Source organism: Pseudophryne corroboree, chromosome 8 (genome assembly GCF_028390025.1).
Source record: "Pseudophryne corroboree isolate aPseCor3 chromosome 8, aPseCor3.hap2, whole genome shotgun sequence".
Lineage (NCBI taxonomy): Eukaryota > Metazoa > Chordata > Amphibia > Anura > Myobatrachidae > Pseudophryne > Pseudophryne corroboree.
The window spans coordinates 446,478,886-446,500,487 of NC_086451.1; the positions used below are offsets into that span (position 1 = coordinate 446,478,886).

The 21,602-nt window shown below is 46.2% G+C and overlaps 1 protein-coding gene across 4 annotated transcripts in view; it reads right to left on the reverse strand.

Annotated features, from left to right (window-relative positions):
• Positions 1 to 454: 454 nt before the first annotated feature.
• The window catches only part of TAP1 (transporter 1, ATP binding cassette subfamily B member), a 209,578-nt gene continuing 188,430 nt past the window's right edge, over positions 455 to 21,602 (reverse strand). For all 4 annotated transcript variants that reach the window (XM_063938187.1, XM_063938190.1, XM_063938189.1 and 1 more), the window contains exons 2-12: positions 12,356 to 12,904; positions 11,830 to 11,944; positions 10,939 to 11,069; positions 10,651 to 10,856; positions 10,312 to 10,509; positions 8,781 to 8,909; positions 7,283 to 7,471; positions 7,005 to 7,178; positions 6,442 to 6,601; positions 6,185 to 6,321; positions 455 to 4,537 (exon numbers count right to left, since the gene is read on the reverse strand). In XM_063938187.1, coding sequence (XP_063794257.1) covers positions 4,313 to 4,537; positions 6,185 to 6,321; positions 6,442 to 6,601; positions 7,005 to 7,178; positions 7,283 to 7,471; positions 8,781 to 8,909; positions 10,312 to 10,509; positions 10,651 to 10,856; positions 10,939 to 11,069; positions 11,830 to 11,944; positions 12,356 to 12,904 — 2,213 coding nt within the window. In that variant the 3' untranslated portion in view covers positions 455 to 4,312. The remainder of the gene's footprint in view (positions 4,538 to 6,184; positions 6,322 to 6,441; positions 6,602 to 7,004; positions 7,179 to 7,282; positions 7,472 to 8,780; positions 8,910 to 10,311; positions 10,510 to 10,650; positions 10,857 to 10,938; positions 11,070 to 11,829; positions 11,945 to 12,355; positions 12,905 to 21,602) is intronic.

Consider the following 21,602-nt stretch of genomic DNA (forward strand, 5'->3'; position numbering starts at 1 on the left):
TGTGCAACGCGTTTCGCTGATAGGTCCGATTCCTCCTGTCTGTTCCAATTTTTTGGGGATAGATTTGATATCATTTTAATTGAAAATTATGCCATGTGTTTTTACTGAAACTGTGAAGTGAATTTGGATCATAATTAATCTTGTTTCTACAAATAGAAGTGTTAATGTCTCCAGGAAACTGTTTTTTTTTAATTTGCAATAAAACCACTAGTGACTGTGATTCGTACACCGAATGGGCATCCTCTTATTTATATCTAGGTCATGCATTGAGTAAGGAGGATTTTGTCAAACTAATATAACTGTAATTTTGTGGTTCTAAAGACATATCTGACACCTTCTAAGCGCCTGAGAAGAGATCTGCTTTACTGGAATGTTACAGAGGCCACACAGTGGTCAAATCCAACTAACCCCCCCCCCCCCCCCCCCAAAAAAAAAAAAAAAACAATTGCCAGGCTATTGTCAAATTTTATTTTATTTACAATTTGATACAACTACTGTTAGCGGTGCCAGCGTGTGTAAATGATGGCCGTATGGATGGATAAAAACATATATTTTTCACACGTAGCAGTTTGTTAATATTTGCTACATTATTTTGTATTATTTCTTGGCAGCTCACTCACAGTACCTGCAATTGAGTGTTCCATCATCTGAGGTCATGTTTGTTCATGCCTCTAGTTATTGTATTTTTGTCTAATGTGCCCTACACACTTGCCGATGTGTGCGGGCGATATGAACGATTTTGTTCAGTAATGAACGAGAAATCGTTCACATCGCTCAGTGTGTATGCACCAACGATGAACGATGCGCGGCCCCGCGGTCGTTCATCGCTGGTTCTCCGTTGCTTTGCAATGCAAGACAATTTGGACGATGATCGATCATCATTCAGATTGATCATCGGCAAAATTGAATGCATCGGCAAGTGTGTAGGGCCCTTAAGTTGTGGCTCTGTAAGGCCAATGATGAGTGAAATATGAGCGGTTACATTGTACGTACACATTTACTGTAATATTACAAAAGGTTAAGTAGAAATGACAATCACTCACTTAAGACCCCATACATCAGCCGCAAATTGCAGCAATTACCCAATCCCTGACGGTCACGTGCTGGAATCCTGAATATTCTAAAAAAATGTTGATTCCCTGATCCCGACCAAAAACGGTCGAGATTGGCAAATCAGTATTTTTAAAATGAAGAATTTCCATGATTCCCTGACGAATCGCCAATCATCAATGGCGCCGATTGGTGAATCGGGTTCCTGATGTATCAGGTTCTTGATTTTTTGTATCTACAGAATGTCATTAGTGAGTCCCCTCTATTTTCAAATTGTAGTTGTTCTGTGTCTGATCTATACATTTGTATCAATAATCTGCGTCATTAGCGCTCAGACGTGCCTGCTTGGCTACTCATGTTATCATAATATCTACCTATATGGTTGGGTGTCATACTTTCCATATTATAATATGTCCTATTTAGGTTTCAAATCCCGTCACTACCCACAAGTGCAAATTCACATCTGACTGTCGACATCTCTCAGAGTTTAGATTTTCATCTTTTAAAGTGAAAATCTAAATGTACTGTACACTTATAAACTGGGCTAATACTCATTGTATGTACTGTAAATACTAAGTACAACACCTGGATAATTACTGAGTTGTGCCGTTATCTCTTAGATACCTCAGCGTATATCGAGCACTGGGTAGGGCAATAATTAGTTATCCCAACCAACTCTCAGCTGTGGGAGTACCCATGTTTTCTTCCAGCAAGTAAAGCTTTAAAACAAATCTAATATTAATAAAAGTGTTAATCTTTCAACATAATGTCCTTAAAGGCCTGTTTTACAGTTCTTATTCAACAATCCCTGTTTTCTCACATCTCGTTCTATGTATTATGTGCTTTGAATAATACTGGTCCGTGGAATCACAACGGGGGTAATTCTGAGTTGATCGCAGCAGGAACTTTGGCCCTCATTCCGAGTTGTTCGCTCGTTAGCTGCTTTTAGCAGCATTGCACACGCTAAGTCGCCGCCTACTGGGAGTGAATCTTAGCTTAGAAGAATAGCGAACGAAGAAAGATTTGCAAAATAGCGAATAGAAAATTCTTAGCAGTTTCTGAGTAGCTCCAGACCTACTCACAAATAGCGATCATCTCAGGATGTTTCGTTCCTGGTTTGACGTCACACACACGCCCAGCGTCCGACCAACCACTCCCCCGTTTCTCCAGCAACTCCCGCGTTTTTGCCTGACAAGCCTGCGTTTTTCCGCACACTCCCAGAAAACGTTGTTTCCGCCCAGAAACACCCACTTCCTGTCAATCACACTACGATCACTTCAACGATGAAAAATCTTCGTTCGGGTGTGAGTAAATTTACTAAGTTTTGAGCAAAAATACTAAGCGCATGCGCACTGCGTACCATGCGCATTTTTGCCTTAATCGCTCCGTAGCGAAAATCGGCAACGAGCGAACAACTCGGAATGACCCCCTTTGTTAGCAGTTGGGCAAAACCATGTGCACTGCAGGGGAGGCAGATATAGCATGTGCAGAGAGAGTTAGATTTGGGTGGGGTGAGTTGAATCTGCAATCTAAATTGCAGTGTAAAAATAAAGCAGCCAGTATTTACCCTGCACAGAAACAAAATAACCCACCCAAATCTAACTCTCTCTGCACATGTTACATCTGCCCCCGCCCCTGCAGTGCACGTGGTTTTGCCCAACTGCTAAAAAATGTCCTGCTGCAATCAACTTGGAATTACCCCCAACGTGCACAACACATATCTCAAACCATTGCAATGTAAATAATGTTATTATGGGATCTCTTCATCATCACATAACTTATACAAAAGCAGGTAAAAAAAATGTCACCTACTTTTCAATGTCAGTGTCATTCATTAAATAGGTAACGCAGAGCTATTCCGGATATATCCTGCTTACCTTTCGTTCCTGATCTGTCCCACAGTCACACATGCGCAGTAGCACCGCCTAGGTCAGACTCGGCAGTGATAAGTTTCACTGTTTCTAAACTAGCGGGGAAAAGATTTGCAGGGGCAGCTGACGTTAGGGTCAGCTGTCTCTGCGTCAGAGCAATGATGATTTCCTCCGGCACCCGTGGCGAGTTCGAAACTTAATTATAGGAGGCCGCACGGCCCCCAATAATTAGCATAATGAACAGGACCTGATGTGTGTTCACTAACTCAGTACCAGATGGTTTTTCACCACCTGCCACATTACCAATTTAATAAGAGGTATTTCTTAAGTGTGCAATCTTACCATCATTACATAAGTATGGGAAATGATACTGTATGTCACCACGTGTCGTGTAAAAAATAATGATTCAATTGAGGGATACACTATTCAGTCACTATTGCTTATTAGAGGATGGAACTTCTGGTATCCGGATTATAGGCCGACACCAAGTGGTCGACATGTATATGGTCAAAAGGTCGACAGGTTCAAATGGCCAACATGACAAGCATGACACAGCATATGTCCGACATACGTTTTTGGGAATTTTTTTGCATTTTTTTCCCCACTTTTTCACAGGGTACCATCCACATGGACTACGACTGGGAACGAGGTGACCTGTGCCGAGCACGGCGAGATACGTTGCCGAAGCAAGGGACGCGGTACACTAATTGGGGTTTTATGTGCTGAAACCTACAATTTGACACCCAAAAAACATGAAAAACCTACGTCGACCCTTTGTGTCGACAATTTCTGCATCTACCCTTTGATTGTGTCGACCTTTTTGACATATCGAGCTGTATGTGGACCCTGATTAACACCTAAACACTGCACCCCTCTTTCCGAGTTAATGGCACCAGTTTATCACAATACGTAAAACTAGATTTAATCTATTATTTTGTGCTATGAGCAAACTTCGAATGCTGTATCTGCTGCATCTTTGCCTGATCTGCGTCATATATCAATCTTTCCCCAACATTGTCACGCCCCCTCAATGACATCACACCAAACCGCTGTCACACATATCTCCTGCCACTGGGCCACATCCCCATCTACTGTACTGAGAAGATTATCATACATCAGTAGGACAGGAGCACTCTGGAATGACGTACAGTGAGGAAATTATGGGAAGGAGAACGTAAGCAGCATCCAACAGCTCCATTGTATGATAAACCCTGTGAGCAGATCTGCTAACACCTGCATAGCAACCAGCTAAGGTCCTAAGACAAGAATATTCCATTCATTCCTAACTAACTGCACTAAGCAAACACAGAGCGAACATACAAATTACAGGGCTACAGTGCTGAATATGCGATTCCGTAGTGAAGGCAGATCCGTTTTGTGACAGGTGACCATTACAGATCATGTTCTCCGTTCCGTCGTTGGAAGCTGCTGAGCTGTTTGTTACAGAGCCTCCAGTAACTGCCCTCCTGGGCCAGCAGCTGCTCGTGTTTGCCCGACTCCTTGATTTGCCCTCCTTCCAGTACCAGAATTTGGTCAGCCTTCTCCACCATGTACATCCGGTGAGATATCAGCAGCACTGTCCGCTGCCGAGCCCCATCATACACCATGCTTTGTATCTAAAGAGAAAAGAAGTGTTTAAAGGTCGCATCCACTTATGGAAACGTCCTCCCCCCCCCCCCCCCCAATCTTATCATTGAGAGTAACGCTCTATGAGTCCAATGGAAAAGGACAGCAATGTTCTCCATTTTTGAAAGGTTATGTTTTAAAATTGCTTCACAATGTAGGTGTCTATGTAGAATCGGAGTGGCGTATTGTGGTCTAAAGTGTGGATCTGCAATGTTTATTTTGAAATCCTGTCAGATTTTTAAACCCACCGTATAGTAAATTTCTCCAATATGTCTAAATCTGAGCTCATCATCCTTTCCCCTGCTAATGTCACTACCCCTCCCCATATCACCCTCACAGTCACCAGGATCCCCCTCTCCTGTTTCCCATGCATACTATCTTGGTGTCATCCTCAACTCCTCCCTCAACATCAATCCTCACATCCAGTTCCTCTCGCAGTCTTGATGCCTCCTACTCTTCCGCAACACTGTAAGATTTCCACCCCTTCTTCGTCCACACACACAATATTTCCCACATTGACTACTGTAACATCCTCCTTGCTGGCCTCACCCATTCCTCCTTTACAACTCATCCCGAGTGCTGCGTTAGCTTACTCCACCACATCTATTCCCCTCTCCTAACCTCCTTCTTCTCCCGTCCCCAAGTCTTCTACTGCTTTGTTCCCAACCTATGGAACTCCATGCCTTGCCCTCAGTCTAATGCCTGCAGCCTATAATATGTTAAACACTTCCTTAAAACTTATCTCTTCATGCTTGCATGCCATAGACCCTCGGATAAATCCCCGCCTTCTACTCCCCATGTTCAAGACATCTCCTTTACATCCCTTTGCACCTACTGTCTCGCATTAACATCTCTTTATAGACATATCATGTCTGTCTTCTTCATATGAGTCTGATGTCAGGTCTTCTTCTGAATCCTCTGCTGTCTGACCACACACATGGAAATCATTGTTAGCTCAGGATTATCCGTGTCCATGTGCTTAATTGTATTTATGTAGTTCTCATCATCTTCACCGTATTTATAACTGTTGTGTTTATGGAAATCATGTATGTCATGTCGTAAGGCTGCCCAGAGCACGCTATACAAGAAGCAGGGACTGATGATGATGATGATGGTGACCTTGCTGTGCCTGGAAACTGTTACTAATACAGATCATTAATAACTGGGATACACCAAGGGCCTGGTTCATAGGTGCACGCAGAACCGCGAGCAGCAGTGTCTATTGGCGGTCGCTGTCCACATTATCTCTCTCCAAGGCTTAGTACATAGACTTCATAAGTGGACTGAGATAAAGTCCCAACCAACCAGCTCCAAACTGCCATGTTTTGTAACATGGCAGTTAGGAGCTGATTGGCTGGTACTTTATCTCCTTCCACTTTATCTCTCTCCAAGGTTTAGTACATCTCCCCTTTTATCTCTCTCCACTTTATCACTCTCCAAGGCTTAGTACATCTGCCTCTACAAATATGATAAGTGGAATTGAACATATATACTAGGAGGTAACCACACGTGTCCGGATATGAGATCGGTATTGTTAGGATATGTTAATATGACTTGTAATGTTATATAGATTCAAAGAGGAAAAGGCCCCTAGTGAGTCAGGAACCCTCCTCTCTCCATCATTCTGCTGGTCTCACCTTGAGCTCCGTATCTGTGTCCAGGGAGCTGGTGGCATCATCCAGGATGAGGATCTTGGGGTCCCTCAGCAGGGCCCGTGCTAGCGCCACCCTCTGTTTCTGTCCCCCGGAGAGCAGTTCTCCCTTCTGCCCGGCACCTGAGTGAGGAGAACGTTCCGTGAGCTGCTACATATACTCTCTGCCGTATCTGCTTCCAGCTGCTGTTTGCTGACTATGATGGATACGGATGTGGCCTCTGTGATAGAGACTGACTATACCTGTCTGATAACCACTGGGCTTTTCCGAGATGAAATCGTCCGCATTGGCCACCGATGCCGCACTCTGTACAGACGTCAGGCTGACCTCCCCCAACCCATAGGAGATATTGTCCTTCAGCGAGCGGGCGGAGAGGATGGGCTCCTGGCTCACCACTGATACCTAGAACGAGAGGAAGAGGAGAAGGGGAGCTGAGGAGACACACATGGTGGAACATGAGAGGCTGATAGTGGCTAACGCATAAGAGATCTCTATTGTGTGGTCCCATTATTTATGCACATATTACACTTTACATTTTATTTATATATTAGCGAAGTGTAAAAGCACAAACCTATATCAACAAATGGGCAGACAGTTTTCTAATGTATGCAGGAAGCCAATTGGCTGTCCGTGGTTATTGCACATATAATTGGCAGATAATACCCCTGCCGGAGTTTCTTGTATTATTACCAAAACTAGAATACTGATTTCAAAAAGAAAAAAGAATGTTAGATGAGATATAGTAATGGTGATAGTTCACAAACACACAAGTGTGCACTCTCACTCTCTCTCACAGCACACTGACCATTCGGCGGTAGTACTGGTTTCCATAGTCTGATAGTGGTTTCCCATCCAGCAAAATCTCTCCAGACTGCGGTTGATAAAACTTGAGCAGCAGATTGACCACTGTGGACTTTCCGGCGTCACAAGGACCCACCAGAGCGGTCACCTGACCTGGCCTCAGCGTGAAGGAGACATCCTAACGGAACCACAAAGAGAACATTAGTTTGATAGATCTATTCTAGAATGTTGGCAGCTGTGCACTTGGCTTTATGAGCCAGGAATATCAACCAGTATCAGCACCTGTAGAACCGGGGTGTCTGGCCGCTTGGGATACGAAAAGGTGACATTACGGAATTCAATAGACCCCTGTAGGTTGCTCGGAGTCAGAACCCCTGGTGGTGGCTTCTGTGGGGTTCTGTCCATGTACTCAAACACCTTCTCAGAAGATCCCACAGCTTTCCGTACATCGGGATATGAATGGAGCAAGGCCTGGAGATGGATTAAGATAACGGACAAAAAGAAGACCCTCAATAAGAGAACACTACTAGGGAAGATCAGTGAGTGTGAGTCAGTGAAAGTAATGATGAAAGTCCACAACTATGAATGAGAGGCGCTAAGTGAATGTACGAGGGTGGTTCAATGAGTTAAGTAAGAAGACCTCTCACGTGTGTAATGTTCTCTGTCATTCTAATCTCCCGCCAGGCCAGAGCAGGTAGACCGCTGCTTCCCCTCACAGCTGCTAGACTGCACCTCACATCAGTCATACAGTCCCAGCATCAGGTGTAAGATGGCGGGGCAGGAGGAAACATCAAGGTCATCGCCAACTTGTCGAGGTGCATGGTGGTTACGTCATGTCACGGAAACAGGTCTGGGTTTGGTTAACTGCCTTTGATAACGGCAGAACAGACGTTCAATTTGCGCAGCGTTCCCGGCCGGCCAAGCTCGTTCACCACCAGGAACAATTTGCGCAGCACTGAAGGTCTGATTCGGGAGGACAGACGCATTAGGGTTAATGATAAGGGTTAATGATATTGCTGATGACCTGAACATCTGAGTAGGCACAACGTCGTTCATGAGCATCTGGGGTTCAGGCACCTGACACTGGTTCTTCTATGCTGGATAGATTGTCCTGCTGTGCTGATGGAACAAATGTTTAGACAAGTATGGGGACTATGTAGAAAAATAACCTGTAACAGGGCCGTACTATTGTACGAGACGAATACATTTATGCAATGAGAGGTCTTGTCACCTTACTTATTGAGCCACCCTTGTATATAATATCAGGGTATGAGAAAATGTACCCAGACAGCATCAGAGCATCGATATATAAAGCCAGCAGATAGAGCAGAGCTTATTGTAATATACTTTGCCGTATGCCTATGGATAATGTGTGCAGTCTGTGCTATCGTATGACATATATCTAATTAGTGTAGCTATGGATCGCCTTTCATATTTCAGTCATTTTCATAATATACAGTACTGCATGGATGTGGATCATTGGGTTGACAGTCAATATCATCCAGGAACCCATACTGCACACTGCGTTACCCTCTGCTCTGCTCGTATATGGCTTTCACCTTCCGGCTCGCATGGTACAGAACATTTCATTATCTGACACCCACACTCCCAATGAGCCTACACTGTAGCAGCTGGTTGCTGCATACGCTCCATGAAAGAGGCATGGGTCGGCAGTAATGGACTCAGTGTGACTAGGAGGCACCCTGGGTTACCCTATGAAGGAAATAGAGCCTCAGCCAGAGCTTTGGTAGAAGGGTTCTGGCTCAGTGTCGCCTCTCACCTCCACAGCGGATGTAAACTGCAGCTCATACAGGACAAAGGACACCAGAGCTCCTCCGCTGACCTCTCCGTTGGTCACAAGCCGGCCGCCGAAATACAGAACGGCCACCTTCAGCGCCAGGCCTGAAAACTGCAGGGAGAATGGATGACAGGCGTATGGGCATCACGCTGAGTTACTATTATATTATATGCATATAAGTACCAAAATGCCAGTATTATTAAATATCATAATTAATGACCCCATGTACTGCTTTTTAGTCCAGAGGATGGCCAAACATGATGACGAAGCCGTGGTCAGTAGTCCTCTGTATGTGCATACATCTCCCCCAATATTCTTAATTGGAAAACTAGGACATGTGAAGTCACTAGTCCAATCTTTCCAAACCATACCCAATCCACTGATTCTACATCCCTTCTCATGAGGCCGCACCCCTGGCCTCCATACTTCCTGTCCTCTCTGCTCCAGACTACTCAGCGGATGTAGGACAGTTGGGGGGTATGTGCACGAGAACATACAAAGCACCCTGTGATTATCAGGGAGATATAAATATTCTATATGAATCCATATTGCCAGTCGGCAGGACGCCAACATACGGATGATGTGTGGTTTACAACAAGTTTTTTGAGAACGCTGTTACGTCACGTGATCAGATTCTACCATATGATAGAGGAAAGGTTGGTCAGGTGAGGAACTTTCATCAGCAAATATTCTGCCAGATAAATAGCAGTATGAGAGGGCTGAGGGTTGATGACTGGAGGACCAAAAAGGAAAAAAAACAAAAACTAATATTATTACAGGGTTGAGTATCCCCTGTATTAAAAGTGTTATAATTATAAATGTCTGAGTAATGTACATTATTGGAAAGTAATCCAAAACCCTTATATCTGACCAATGGCAAAGCTTATATCTGACCAATAGAGAAGCCATAAAGGGGCTCGGCAGCTTACTAATGTATTTGCAAATATATGCAACAAATATCTCTAAATTTCTATTACCATATAGTTTTCATGTGTTGTTGCAAGTACTATTTAGTGTGCAGGGGGATACCAGGGGGGGAATGCAAGCCCCTCTCCGTTTTCTGTTTGTTGTGACTCCTCCCTTTGATCAACTGATTGAGCTTGTTCCACTGTGTGTGCATCTGACCAACAGCACAAGATATGGAAATGATTGTAAGCTCCTGCGGCTAGCCTCCAGCCAGAGTGACACAGACATTTCTCGGACGCTTACCCTGAAATTGGTAGCTCCAAGGGGAAACACTGGCTAAGAACTGTAAATGGTGGGCACTCCCTTTAAACTTAGCTCAATATTCTGCATTCATGTGACTTCCGGATGTAAAGGCATGCTATAGTGGGGAAATCATCAGAACCACATCAGTATGGAGCTGTGTAGAATACAGGGCGGTATACGTAACAGAGTTGGGACCGCCTTCTTACTTACTCATGTACAGATCACGCTCACTGGAAGGTTACAGTTACGGTGTAACTCTTCCTCTAGCAGAGCGCACAGAAGCCAGCGGCCATCTTGTACTCACGCTGTTGGCGACTGCGGTGCAGCCATACGCCAGGGCCTCCACCTTGTTCAGCTGGTAGGTGTCCTGCAGTTTGGCCTCATAGCGGCGACACTCCCCCTCCTCATTCGCAAAACTGCGCACTGTCTTCATGTTGGAGAAGGTCTCCAGGGACACCTGGTTGGCCTTAGAGAGGGACTCTTGGACCTTCACAGCGAGATCCTGAGTGATGCAGAGAGGAGCAGTGTTAGGTCAGCTCATTCATATGCCCAAATCTACAAGTACTAAAGTGTCAATGTGCTGTAACCCATAGCAACCAATTAAACGTGCTTTATATGTACATGTGACAAAGATTTATCTCACCTGGTAAAATGTTCCTGATAGTTTGGGCACAAGCGTGACTATAAAGAGACACAGCATGGTGAAGAGCGTCAGCTTTGGGGACAAGGTGACCATATAAACAACTACAAACACCAGTCTCATAAGGTACCACATTAATATGCTCAGGTTGTGGTTCAGGGCTTCGCTCATGGCTGTGGTGTCAGTGGTAACGCGAGATGTGATGTCACCTAGAAGACAGGTGATGTCACCAGGAGACAACAACGAGCGAATGAAGGCTGCGATGGGGAGGGGTTGCCCTCTATACGTTACCTGTGGGCACAGTGTCAAAGAAGGCGATGTCCTGCCTCAGGATGGAGTGGAGCAGCTGGCCCTGGGTCTGTGTGTGCACCAGGCTCATGGTGACATTGAAGATGATGTCACATATAAATTCTGTCACCGCACTGCAAGACAGCAGATCATTTGTATAAATGACAGAACATCAGACAGAACACAACCATTTCAGCAAGGCAAAAACATGAAAACGGTAAAACCGAGTAAACGTGTAGACAGAGGACCAGGTAGCTGCGCGACAGACCTGTTCCACCGAAGCCCCGAAAAATAAAACATAGAATACTGTACACTATCTGTAAGAGAGGGTGAACGCAACCTCCCAAAACGTGCCCAACTCCTGAGGCACTTAACCACTTACCTCAAGATATTTTCCTCACAAAACCGCTCAGGTTTTTTTGTTATTACTTATTAAAAAAAATATATACCTAGAGGGTGTTTTTTCATTCCCCTATCCCCCACAAGTCCATGATAACCCCCATTATAAAAAAAATAATTTCACCCCCCCATTGGCAATAGACTCATCAGTGGTCTTTAAATCTAATAATAGTAGCCCCCACACCCTCTTAGTAGCCAAATAATAGTAGCCCCCTTACCCTCTTAGTAGCCAAAAAAACAATAACGTGTTTTTTATTTTAAACCCCCCCCCCCCCCTCTACCCTGTGACCCATGTTTGTTTGGTTTCTATATTATTTTACCCCCCCTCCCCCAAGCATCTGTATATTATTACTCCCCCACCTCCGATTATTATTGACCCCCCCCCCCCTCCCTTCCCCCAGGATGACCATAGCTATATTTCATTAGCGGCCTGGTACTAGCTATAGTGGCGGACGAGGGAGACGCCAGGTTCCATATAGAGGAGGCCACACTCACCTGGATAGAGTGATCAGACTCATCACTGTAATGGTGCTCCAGAATATGGAGGGGTCCTCTTTACTCTGGATCCAGTCCGTCATCTGTCCCGTGTAAGTGGGCAGAGCCATCTCGCCTGGCATGGGGGGAAACGAGAGCAGTAAGACAGACGTAATAATGGGCAGCGATGTCATACACCAGCAATATACGGGGATACATTTGGTCTATGGAATGTACAGAACAAATCCTGCGTCAGTATATAGATCAGATCACTAGAACACCACTTTATGCATATATATTTCTTAAAGTAAAAAAATAAATGAACATTTGTATAGTGGAAAGGGATGTAAAGCAAAACCCAATAAAATAGACAACGGGCTTCTGATGATCCCATATAGTGGCCCTCTATATTACCAAATTCAAATCAATCTGATGAATCCCCCCCTATACCCACTGGTGCTACTGTCTCCAGGCTGCCGTACTGTACACTATAGGGACCGCCACCTGTTGTTACTACACAACCATAGGGGACAGCTATGTCACTTACCCCATGATGACAGCACCAGGAATAGGGCCACCAGCAGAAATCTGCCCCCGTAAGCTCTCAGAAGGGCAAGTAAGCGCCATATAGATGCTGAAGATCCCGACTCTTCCTCTTCCTCCTCCTCTTCGTCGCTGGGGAGAAACAGCTGATGCCAGATGACTGCAGAGGTCAGCGTCACCAGGTAAGAGCAGCAGAAGAGGTGCCCGTGGCACCAGCTGTGCAGGATCTCAGCGCTGGTCTGCGGGAAGGGCAAGGCGGTGAGGGTCACACAGGATGGCACCAGCAGGCTCAGGACAATGCAGGACAGCAGCAGAGGCTTCCCATGTAACCAGGGTGGGAGACCGGGCCGGCTGCTGACCACCTGGGCCCCCAATGTCAGGACCGTCATCCGTGCCAGGCCCATCACCCAGGCCAGAGGGAGACTCACAGGGAGGAAGTGGGTGAGAACCCTCCCCAAGAGGTGCAGAGCGCCATAATCCACAGCAACGAGGCAGCACAGGGTCCAGAAGGGACGGAGCATCATGGAGGAGCCAGCTGGCGGTGACAGAGGTACTGTATAAGGGAAAGGGAGAGGAGGTCACAGACGTGGTCAGAGGACCTGCTATTGTTACACTATATACATACATACATATATATATATATATATATATATATATTGACCCCTGAGGAAGTCCCAGAGATGATTTAAAGGGACGAAACGCGTTGGGCATACACCGGCACTCCGCTCCTATCTGAGGAAATATACAGATAAGCTTATATGAACTTTTAAATTGTACGAGTCCATCTATGTGTTTCTGTCGTTTTATGTATTATTAAATGTTTTTTTAAATAATACTGCACTATCAGAGGCTTTTCCTTCCCACATGGGACTTTTTTAAAGGTTTATAGACCTGATGACGGAATGATGGCAGCATCTTGTTAATCCATTGCAATTATAGATGTAAGTGCCTCATATTTACATATCTCTCATTGAAACACTGAGATACTTGGTGCTGCACCTTTTAAAAAATGGTATATAAGCACATTACCTAAGGAAAAAGGGAATCAGCACACTGCAAGTTTCAAAACTCATCTTTAATTGCTTATATGCTTTTTACAAAGCACTCACAGCACCTCTCTTTGCACATATTCACTTTATTGCTAATTTTGCACAAAAACAGCACTTAGTCACTCTTATAAAGAGCAGCACATTGACACACTGTCTTTTTGCATATACGTACAAACTCCACACCAATGACCGGACGGATGGGAATGGAGAGACAGTGCGAATAAAGAACATCCAGATGCAAAGACTTTTTAAACAAAGCGAATTTTCTACATATGTCTGGTACGCATACTTTTACTACCACTAAAGGATTCACAAAGTTTTATTCACAAACACTGAAGGCGCAACTGATTTATCACTAGAACAAATTTGAACACTAAGTTCCCTTGGGAATTGGACATTTTGAAATCTGGTTGCGACACCATTCATTTGGGAGTGTTACTAATAATACGGTTGTGCACTGTTACTTGTGTAATATATGATCTCCCAATTTAGGGATATCTGGTTATATTGTATTCAGGTTGTAGCGCTGTTTGCACCTTTTTGCACACAATATATATATATATATATATATATATACATCATACATACATACATACATACCATCTATCTATCTATCTATCTATCTATCTATCTATCTATCTATCTATCTATCTATCTATCTATCTATCTATCTATCATACATACATATATATCATACATACATACATACATATCATACATACATATATATCATACATACATACATACATACATACATACATCATACATACATACATACATACCATCTATCTATCTATCTATCTATCTATCTATCTATCTATCTATCTATCTATCTATCTATCTATCTATCTATCTATCTATTATACATACATACATACATACATACATACATACATACATACATACATACATACATATATATCATACATACATATATGGTAAACCTATGATTGTCCACATTATAATGTAATATTTATAATATCCAACTATTACTAAATAGCTATAGAAAGGGTGACTGGCAATAGTTATTACATTATGGTGACATTACCCAATGTACAGTATATGCACACAATTACATGTTACACTGCACTCTCTTCCTATCTGTCACACTGCACCTATGTACCAAGCCTTGGAGAGAGATAAACTACTGTACCAACCGATCAGCTCCTGTAATTTTTCAAACACAGCCTGTAGCATGGCAGTTAGGAGCTGATTTGCTGGAACTTTATCTCTCTCCACTTTCATTTTCCCCAAGGCTTAGTGCATCTCCCCCTAAAATGATCTACGGGGGTCATTCCGAGTTGATCGCTCGCTAGCTGCTTTTAGTAGCATTGCACACGCTAAGCCGCCGCCCTCTGGGAGTGTATCTTAGCTTAGCAGAATTGAGAACTAAAGATTAGCAGAATTGTGAATAGAAAATTCTTAGCAGTTTCTGAGTAGCTCGAGACTTACTCCTAGACTGCGATCAGCTCAGCCCGTTTAGTTCCTGGTTTGACGTCACAAACACACCCAGCGTTCGCCCAGACACTCCCCCTGACACGCCTACGTTTTTTAGCCAACGCTGGGAAAACGCTGAGTTACCACCCAGAAATGCCCCTTTCCTGTCAATCATTTACCGAACACCAGTGCGACTGAAAAGCACAGCAGAAGCCACAGCAAAACAGCTAAGTTTTTAGTAAAATAACTAAGTGCATGCGCTCTGTGTACCTTGTGCATGCGCAGTTAGCGACTAATCGCAGTATAGCGAAAATCGGCAACGAGCGAACAACTCGGAATGACCCCCTACCTGCAATGCTAATTTCTCTGACGTCCTAGTGGATGCTGGGAACTCCGTAAGGACCAAGGGGATAGCGGCTCCGCAGGAGACTGGGCACAAAAGTAAAGCTTTAGGACTACCTGGTGTGCACTGGCTCCTCCCCCTATGACCCTCCTCCAAGCCTCAGTTGGATTTTTGTGCCCGAACGAGAAGGGTGCACACTAGGGGCTCTCCTGAGCTTCTTAGTGAAAAGTTTAGTTTTAGGTTTTTTATTTTCAGTGAGACCTGCTGGCAACAGGCTCACTGCATCGAGGGACTAAGGGGAGAAGAAGCGAACTTGCCTGCGTGCAGAGTGGATTGGGCTTCTTAGGCTACTGGACACCATTAGCTCCAGAGGGATCGAACACAGGCCCAGCCGTGGAGTCCGGTCCCAGAGCCGCGCCGCCGGCCCCCTTACAGAGCCAGAAGCAAGAAGAGGTCCGGAAAATCGGCGGCAGAAGACATCCTGTCTTCACCAAGGTAGCGCACAGCACTGCAGCTGTGCGCCATTGCTCCTCAGCACACTTCACACTTCGGTCACTGAGGGTGCAGGGCGCTAGGGGGGGGCGCCCTGAGCAGCAATAAAAACACCTTGGCTGGCGAAAATACATCACATATAGCCCCCAGGGCTATATGGATGAATTTTAACCCCTGCCAGATTACTATAAAAAGCGGGAGAATAGGCAGCCGAGAAGGGGGCGGAGCCTATCTCTTCAGCACACTGGCGCCATTTTCCCTCACAGCTCCGCTGGAAGGAAGTCTACCTGGCTCTCCCCTGCAGTCCTGCACTACAGAAAAGGGTAAAAAAGATTGGGGGGGCACTAATTAGGCGCAGTATTAACTATACAGCAGCTATAAGGGGAAAAACACTTATATAAGGTTATCCCTGTATATATATATAGCGCTCTGGTGTGTGCTGGCAAACTCTCCCTCTGTCTCCCCAAAGGGCTAGTGGGGTCCTGTCCTCTATCAGAGCATTCCCTGTGTGTGTGCTGTGTGTCGGTACGTTTGTGTCGACATGTATGAGGAGGAAAATGATGTGGAGGCGGAGCAATTGCCTGTAATAGTGATGTCTCCCCCTGGGGGGTCGAAACCTGAGTGGATGAACTGTTGGAAGGAATTACGTGACAGTGTCAGCTCTTTACAAAAGACAGTTGATGACATGAGACAGCCGGCTACTCAGCTTGTGCCTGTCCAGACGTCTCATAGGCCGTCAGGGGCTCTAAAGCGCCCGTTACCTCAGATGGCAGATACAGACGTCGACACGGATACTGACTCCAGTGTCGACGGTGAACAGACAAACGTGACTTCCAGTAGGGCCACGCGTTACATGATTGAGGCAATGAAAAATGTTTTACACATTTCTGATAATACAAGTACCACTAAAAAGGGTATTATGTTCGGTGAGAAAAAACTACCTGTAGTTTTTCCTGAATCTGAGGAATTAAATGAAGTGTGTGATGAAGCGTGGGTTTCCCCCGATAAAAAACTGATAATTTCTAAAAAATTATTGGCATTATATCCTTTCCCGCCAGAGGTTAGGGTGCGTTGGGAAACACCCCCTAGGGTGGATAAAGCGCTCACACGCTTGTCAAAACAGGTGGCTCTACCCTCTCCTGAGACGGCCGCCCTTAAGGATCCTGCTGATAGAAAGCAGGAGGGTATCCTAAAATGTATTTACACACATACTGGTGTTATACTGCGACCAGCAATCGCCTCAGCCTGGATGTGCAGTGCTGGGTTGGCGTGGTCGGATTCCCTGACTGAAAATATTGATACCCTAGATAGGGACAGTATATTACTGACTATAGAGCATTTAAAAGATGCATTTCTATATATGCGTGATACACAGCGGGATATTTGCCGACTGGCATCAAGAGTAAATGCGCTGTCCATTTCTGCCAGAAGAGGGTTATGGACACGACAGTGGTCAGGTGATGCGGATTCCAAACGGCATATGGAAGTATTGCCTTATAAAGGGGAGGAGTTATTTGGGGTCGGTCTTTCAGACCTGGTGGCCACGGCAACAGCTGGGAAATCCACGTTTTTACCCCAGGTCGCCTCTCAACATAAGAAGACGCCGTATTATCAGGCGCAGTCCTTTCGTTCCCATAAGGGCAAGCGGGCAAAAGGTTCCTCATTTCTGCCCCGTGGCAGAGGGAGAGGAAAAAGGCTGCAGAAATCAGCCAGTTCCCAGGAACAGAAGCCCTCTCCCGCTTCTGCCAAGCCCTCAGCATGACGCTGGGGCTTAACAAGCGGACTCAGGCACGGTGGGGGCCCGTCTCAAGAATTTCAGCGCGCAAGTAGACCCCTGGATCCTTCAGGTGATATCTCAGGGGTACAAATTGGAATTCGAGACGTCTCCCCCTCGCCGTTTCCTAAAGTCTGCTTTACCGATGTCTCCCTCCGACAGGGAGGCAGTATTGGAAGCCATTCACAAGCTGTATTCCCAGCAGGTGATAATCAAGGTACCCCTCCTGCAACAGGGAAAGGGGTATTATTCCACACTGTTTGTGGTACCGAAGCCGGACGGCTCGGTGAGACCGATTTTAAATCTAAAATCTTTGAACACTTACATACAGAGGTTCAAATTCAAGATGGAGTCACTCAGAGCGGTGATTGCGAACCTGGAAGAAGGGGACTATATGGTGTCTCTGGACATCAAGGATGCTTACCTTCATGTCCCAATTTACCCTTCTCACCAAGGGTACCTCAGGTTTGTGGTACAGAATTGTCACTATCAGTTTCAGACGCTGCCGTTTGGATTGTCCACGGCACCCCGGGTCTTTACCAAGGTAATGGCCGAAATGATGATACTCCTTCGAAGGAAGGGAGTTTTAGTTATCCCTTACTTGGACGATCTCCTGATAAGGGCAAGATCCAGGGAACAGTTGGAGGTCGGAGTAGCACTATCTCAGGTAGTGTTGCGGCAGCATGGTTGGATTCTCAATATTCCAAAATCGCAGCTGATTCCGACGACTCGTCTTCTGTTCCTAGGCGTGATCCTGGACACAGTCCAGAAAAAGGTGTTTCTCCCGGAGGAGAAAGCCAGGGAGTTATCCGAGCTAGTCAGGAACCTCCTAAAACCGAGCCAGGTCTCAGTGCATCAATGCACAAGGGTCCTGGGAAAAATGGTGGCTTCCTACGAAGCACTCCCATTCGGCAGATTCCACGCAAGAACTTTCCAGTGGGACCTGCTGGACAAATGGTCCGGGTCGCATCTTCAGATGCATCAGCGGATAACCCTGTCACCAAGGACAAGGGTGTCTCTCCTGTGGTGGTTGCAGAGTGCTCATCTTCTAGAGGGCCGCAGATTCGGCATTCAGGACTGGGTCCTGGTGACCACGGATGCCAGCCTGCGAGGCTGGGGAGCAGTCACACAGGGAAGGAATTTACAGGGCTTATGGTCAAGCCTGGAGACATCACTTCACATAAATATCCTGGAGCTAAGGGCCATTTACAATGCTCTAAGCTTAGCAAGACCTCTGCTTCAAGGTCAGCCGGTGTTGATCCAGTCGGACAACATCACGGCAGTCACCCACGTAAACAGACAGGGCGGCACAAGAAGCAGAAGGGCAATGGCAGAAGCTGCAAGGATTCTTCGCTGGGCGGAAAATCATGTGATAGCACTGTCAGCAGTGTTCATTCCGGGAGTGGACAACTGGGAAGCAGACTTCCTCAGCAGGCACGACCTCCACCCGGGAGAGTGGGGACTTCATCCAGAAGTTTTCCACATGATTGTAAACCGTTGGGAAAAACCAAAGGTGGACATGATGGCGTCCCGCCTCAACAAAAAACTGGACAGGTATTGCGCCAGGTCAAGGGACCCTCAGGCAACAGCTGTGGACGCTCTGGTAACACCGTGGGTGTACCAGTCAGTGTATGTGTTCCCTCCTCTGCCTCTCATACCCAAGGTACTGAGAATTATAAGACGGAGAGGAGTAAGAACTATACTCGTGGCTCCGGATTGGCCAAGAAGGGCTTGGTACCCGGAACTTCAAGAGATGCTCACGGAGGATCCGTGGCCTCTACATCTAAGAAGGGACCTGCTCCAGCAAGGACCCTGTCTGTTCCAAGACTTACCGCGGCTGCGTTTGACGGCATGGCTGTTGAGCGCCGGATCCTGAAGGAAAAAGGCATTCCGGATGAAGTCATCCCTACCCTGATCAAAGCCAGGAAGGATGTAACCGCAAAACATTATCACCGCATTTGGCGAAAATATGTTGCGTGGTGCGAGGCCAGTAAGGCCCCGACGGAGGAATTTCAACTGGGTCGATTCCTACATTTCCTGCAAACAGGAGTGTCTATGGGCCTGAAATTGGGGTCCATTAAGGTTCAAATTTTGGCCCTGTCAATTTTCTTCCAGAAAGAACTAGCTTCAGTCCCTGAAGTTCAGACGTTTGTAAAAGGGGTACTGCATATACAGCCTCCTTTTGTGCCTCCAGTGGCACCTTGGGATCTCAATGTAGTTTTGGGGTTCCTAAAGTCACATTGGTTTGAACCACTTAAATCTGTGGAGTTAAAATATCTCACATGGAAAGTGGTCATGCTATTGGCCCTGGCCTCGGCCAGGCGCGTGTCAGAATTGGCGGCTTTATCCTGTAAAAGCCCTTATCTGATTTTCCATTCGGACAGGGCGGAATTGAGGACTCGTCCTCAGTTTCTCCCTAAGGTGGTTTCAGCGTTTCACCTGAACCAACCTATTGTGGTGCCTGCGGCTACTAGGGACTTGGAGGACTCCAAGTTGCTAGACGTTGTCAGGGCCCTGAAAATATATGTTTCCAGGATGGCTGGAGTCAGAAAATCTGACTCGCTGTTTATCCTGTATGCACCCAACCAGTGGCGGAACAAGCGAGCGGTGGGCCCAGGTGCGAGAAAATGCTTTGGGCCCCCCCCCCCCCAACATATCCCCACACACACACACATCCCATCCAAGTCCACCCCCTCACCCCTGGAGAGGATCTGGTGAGGGGGACCTGCTCAGGGCCAGAGAAATGGATACCTAGCAACAGTGCCGTAACTAGACATTTTAGCACTGTGTGCAAGAAACGGCATTGGAGCCCCACCCCTGCATGTAAAACAGGGGCAGTGCGCGCCGTAGGCGCGCGCAAAAATACATAGTGGCGTGGCTTCGTGAGGAAGGGGTGTGGCCACAAAATAATACCATTTCATAAAACGGTACACAGTAGTCTCCATTATTCAAATTACGTCGCACAGTAGCACCACTACACCAGGTAGAGACCCTTTTACACCTTACAGCGGACAGATTCCTCTTTTTACACATTACAGCAGACAGCGTGCACTTTTTACACATAACGGCAGACAGCGTGCCCTTTTTACACATAACGGCAGAGAGCGTGCCCTTTTACACATAACGGCAGACCGCGTGCCCTTGTTACACATAGCGGCAGACAGCGTACGCTTTTTACACATAACGGCAGACAGCGTGCCCTTGTTACACATAACGGCAGACAGCGTACACTTTTTACACATAACGGCAGACCGCGTGCCCTTGTTACACATAGCGGAAGACAGCGTACCCCTTTGTACACATAGCGGCAGGCAGATTACCCCTTTTTACACATAGCGGCAGGCATTCCCCCCTTTTTATACATTGCGGCAGGCAGATTACCCCTTTTTACACATTGCGGCAGGCATTCCCCCCTTTTTATACATTGCGGCAGGCATTCCCCCCTTTTTACACATAGCGGCAGGCATTCCCCCCTTTTTATACATTGCGGCAGGCATTCCCCCCTTTTTACACATAGCGGCAGGCATTCCCCCCTTTTTATACATTGCGGCAGGCAGATTACCCCTTTTTACACATAGCGGCAGGCATTCCCCCCTTTTTATACATTGCGGCAGGCAGATTACCCCTTTTTACACATAGCGGCAGGCATTCCCCCCTTTTTATACATTGCGGCAGGCAGATTACCCCTTTTTACACATAGCGGCAGGCATTCCCCCCTTTTTATACATTGCGGCAGGCATTCCCCCCTTTTTATACATTGCGGCAGGCATTCCCCCCTTTTTATACATTGCGGCAGGCATTCCCCCCTTTTTATACATTGCGGCAGGCATTCCCCCCTTTTTACACATAGCGGCAGGCATTCCCCCCTTTTTACACATAGCGGCAGGCATTCCCCCCTTTTTACACATAGCGGCAGGCATTCCCCCCTTTTTACACATAGCGGCAGGCATTCCCCCCTTTTTATACATTGCGGCAGGCATTCCCCCCTTTTTACACATAGCGGCAGGCAGATTACCCCTTTTTACACATAGCGGCAGGCATTCCCCCCTTTTTATACATTGCGGCAGGCATTCCCCCCTTTTTATACATTGCGGCAGGCATTCCCCCCTTTTTATACATTGCGGCAGGCATTCCCCCCTTTTTATACATTGCGGCA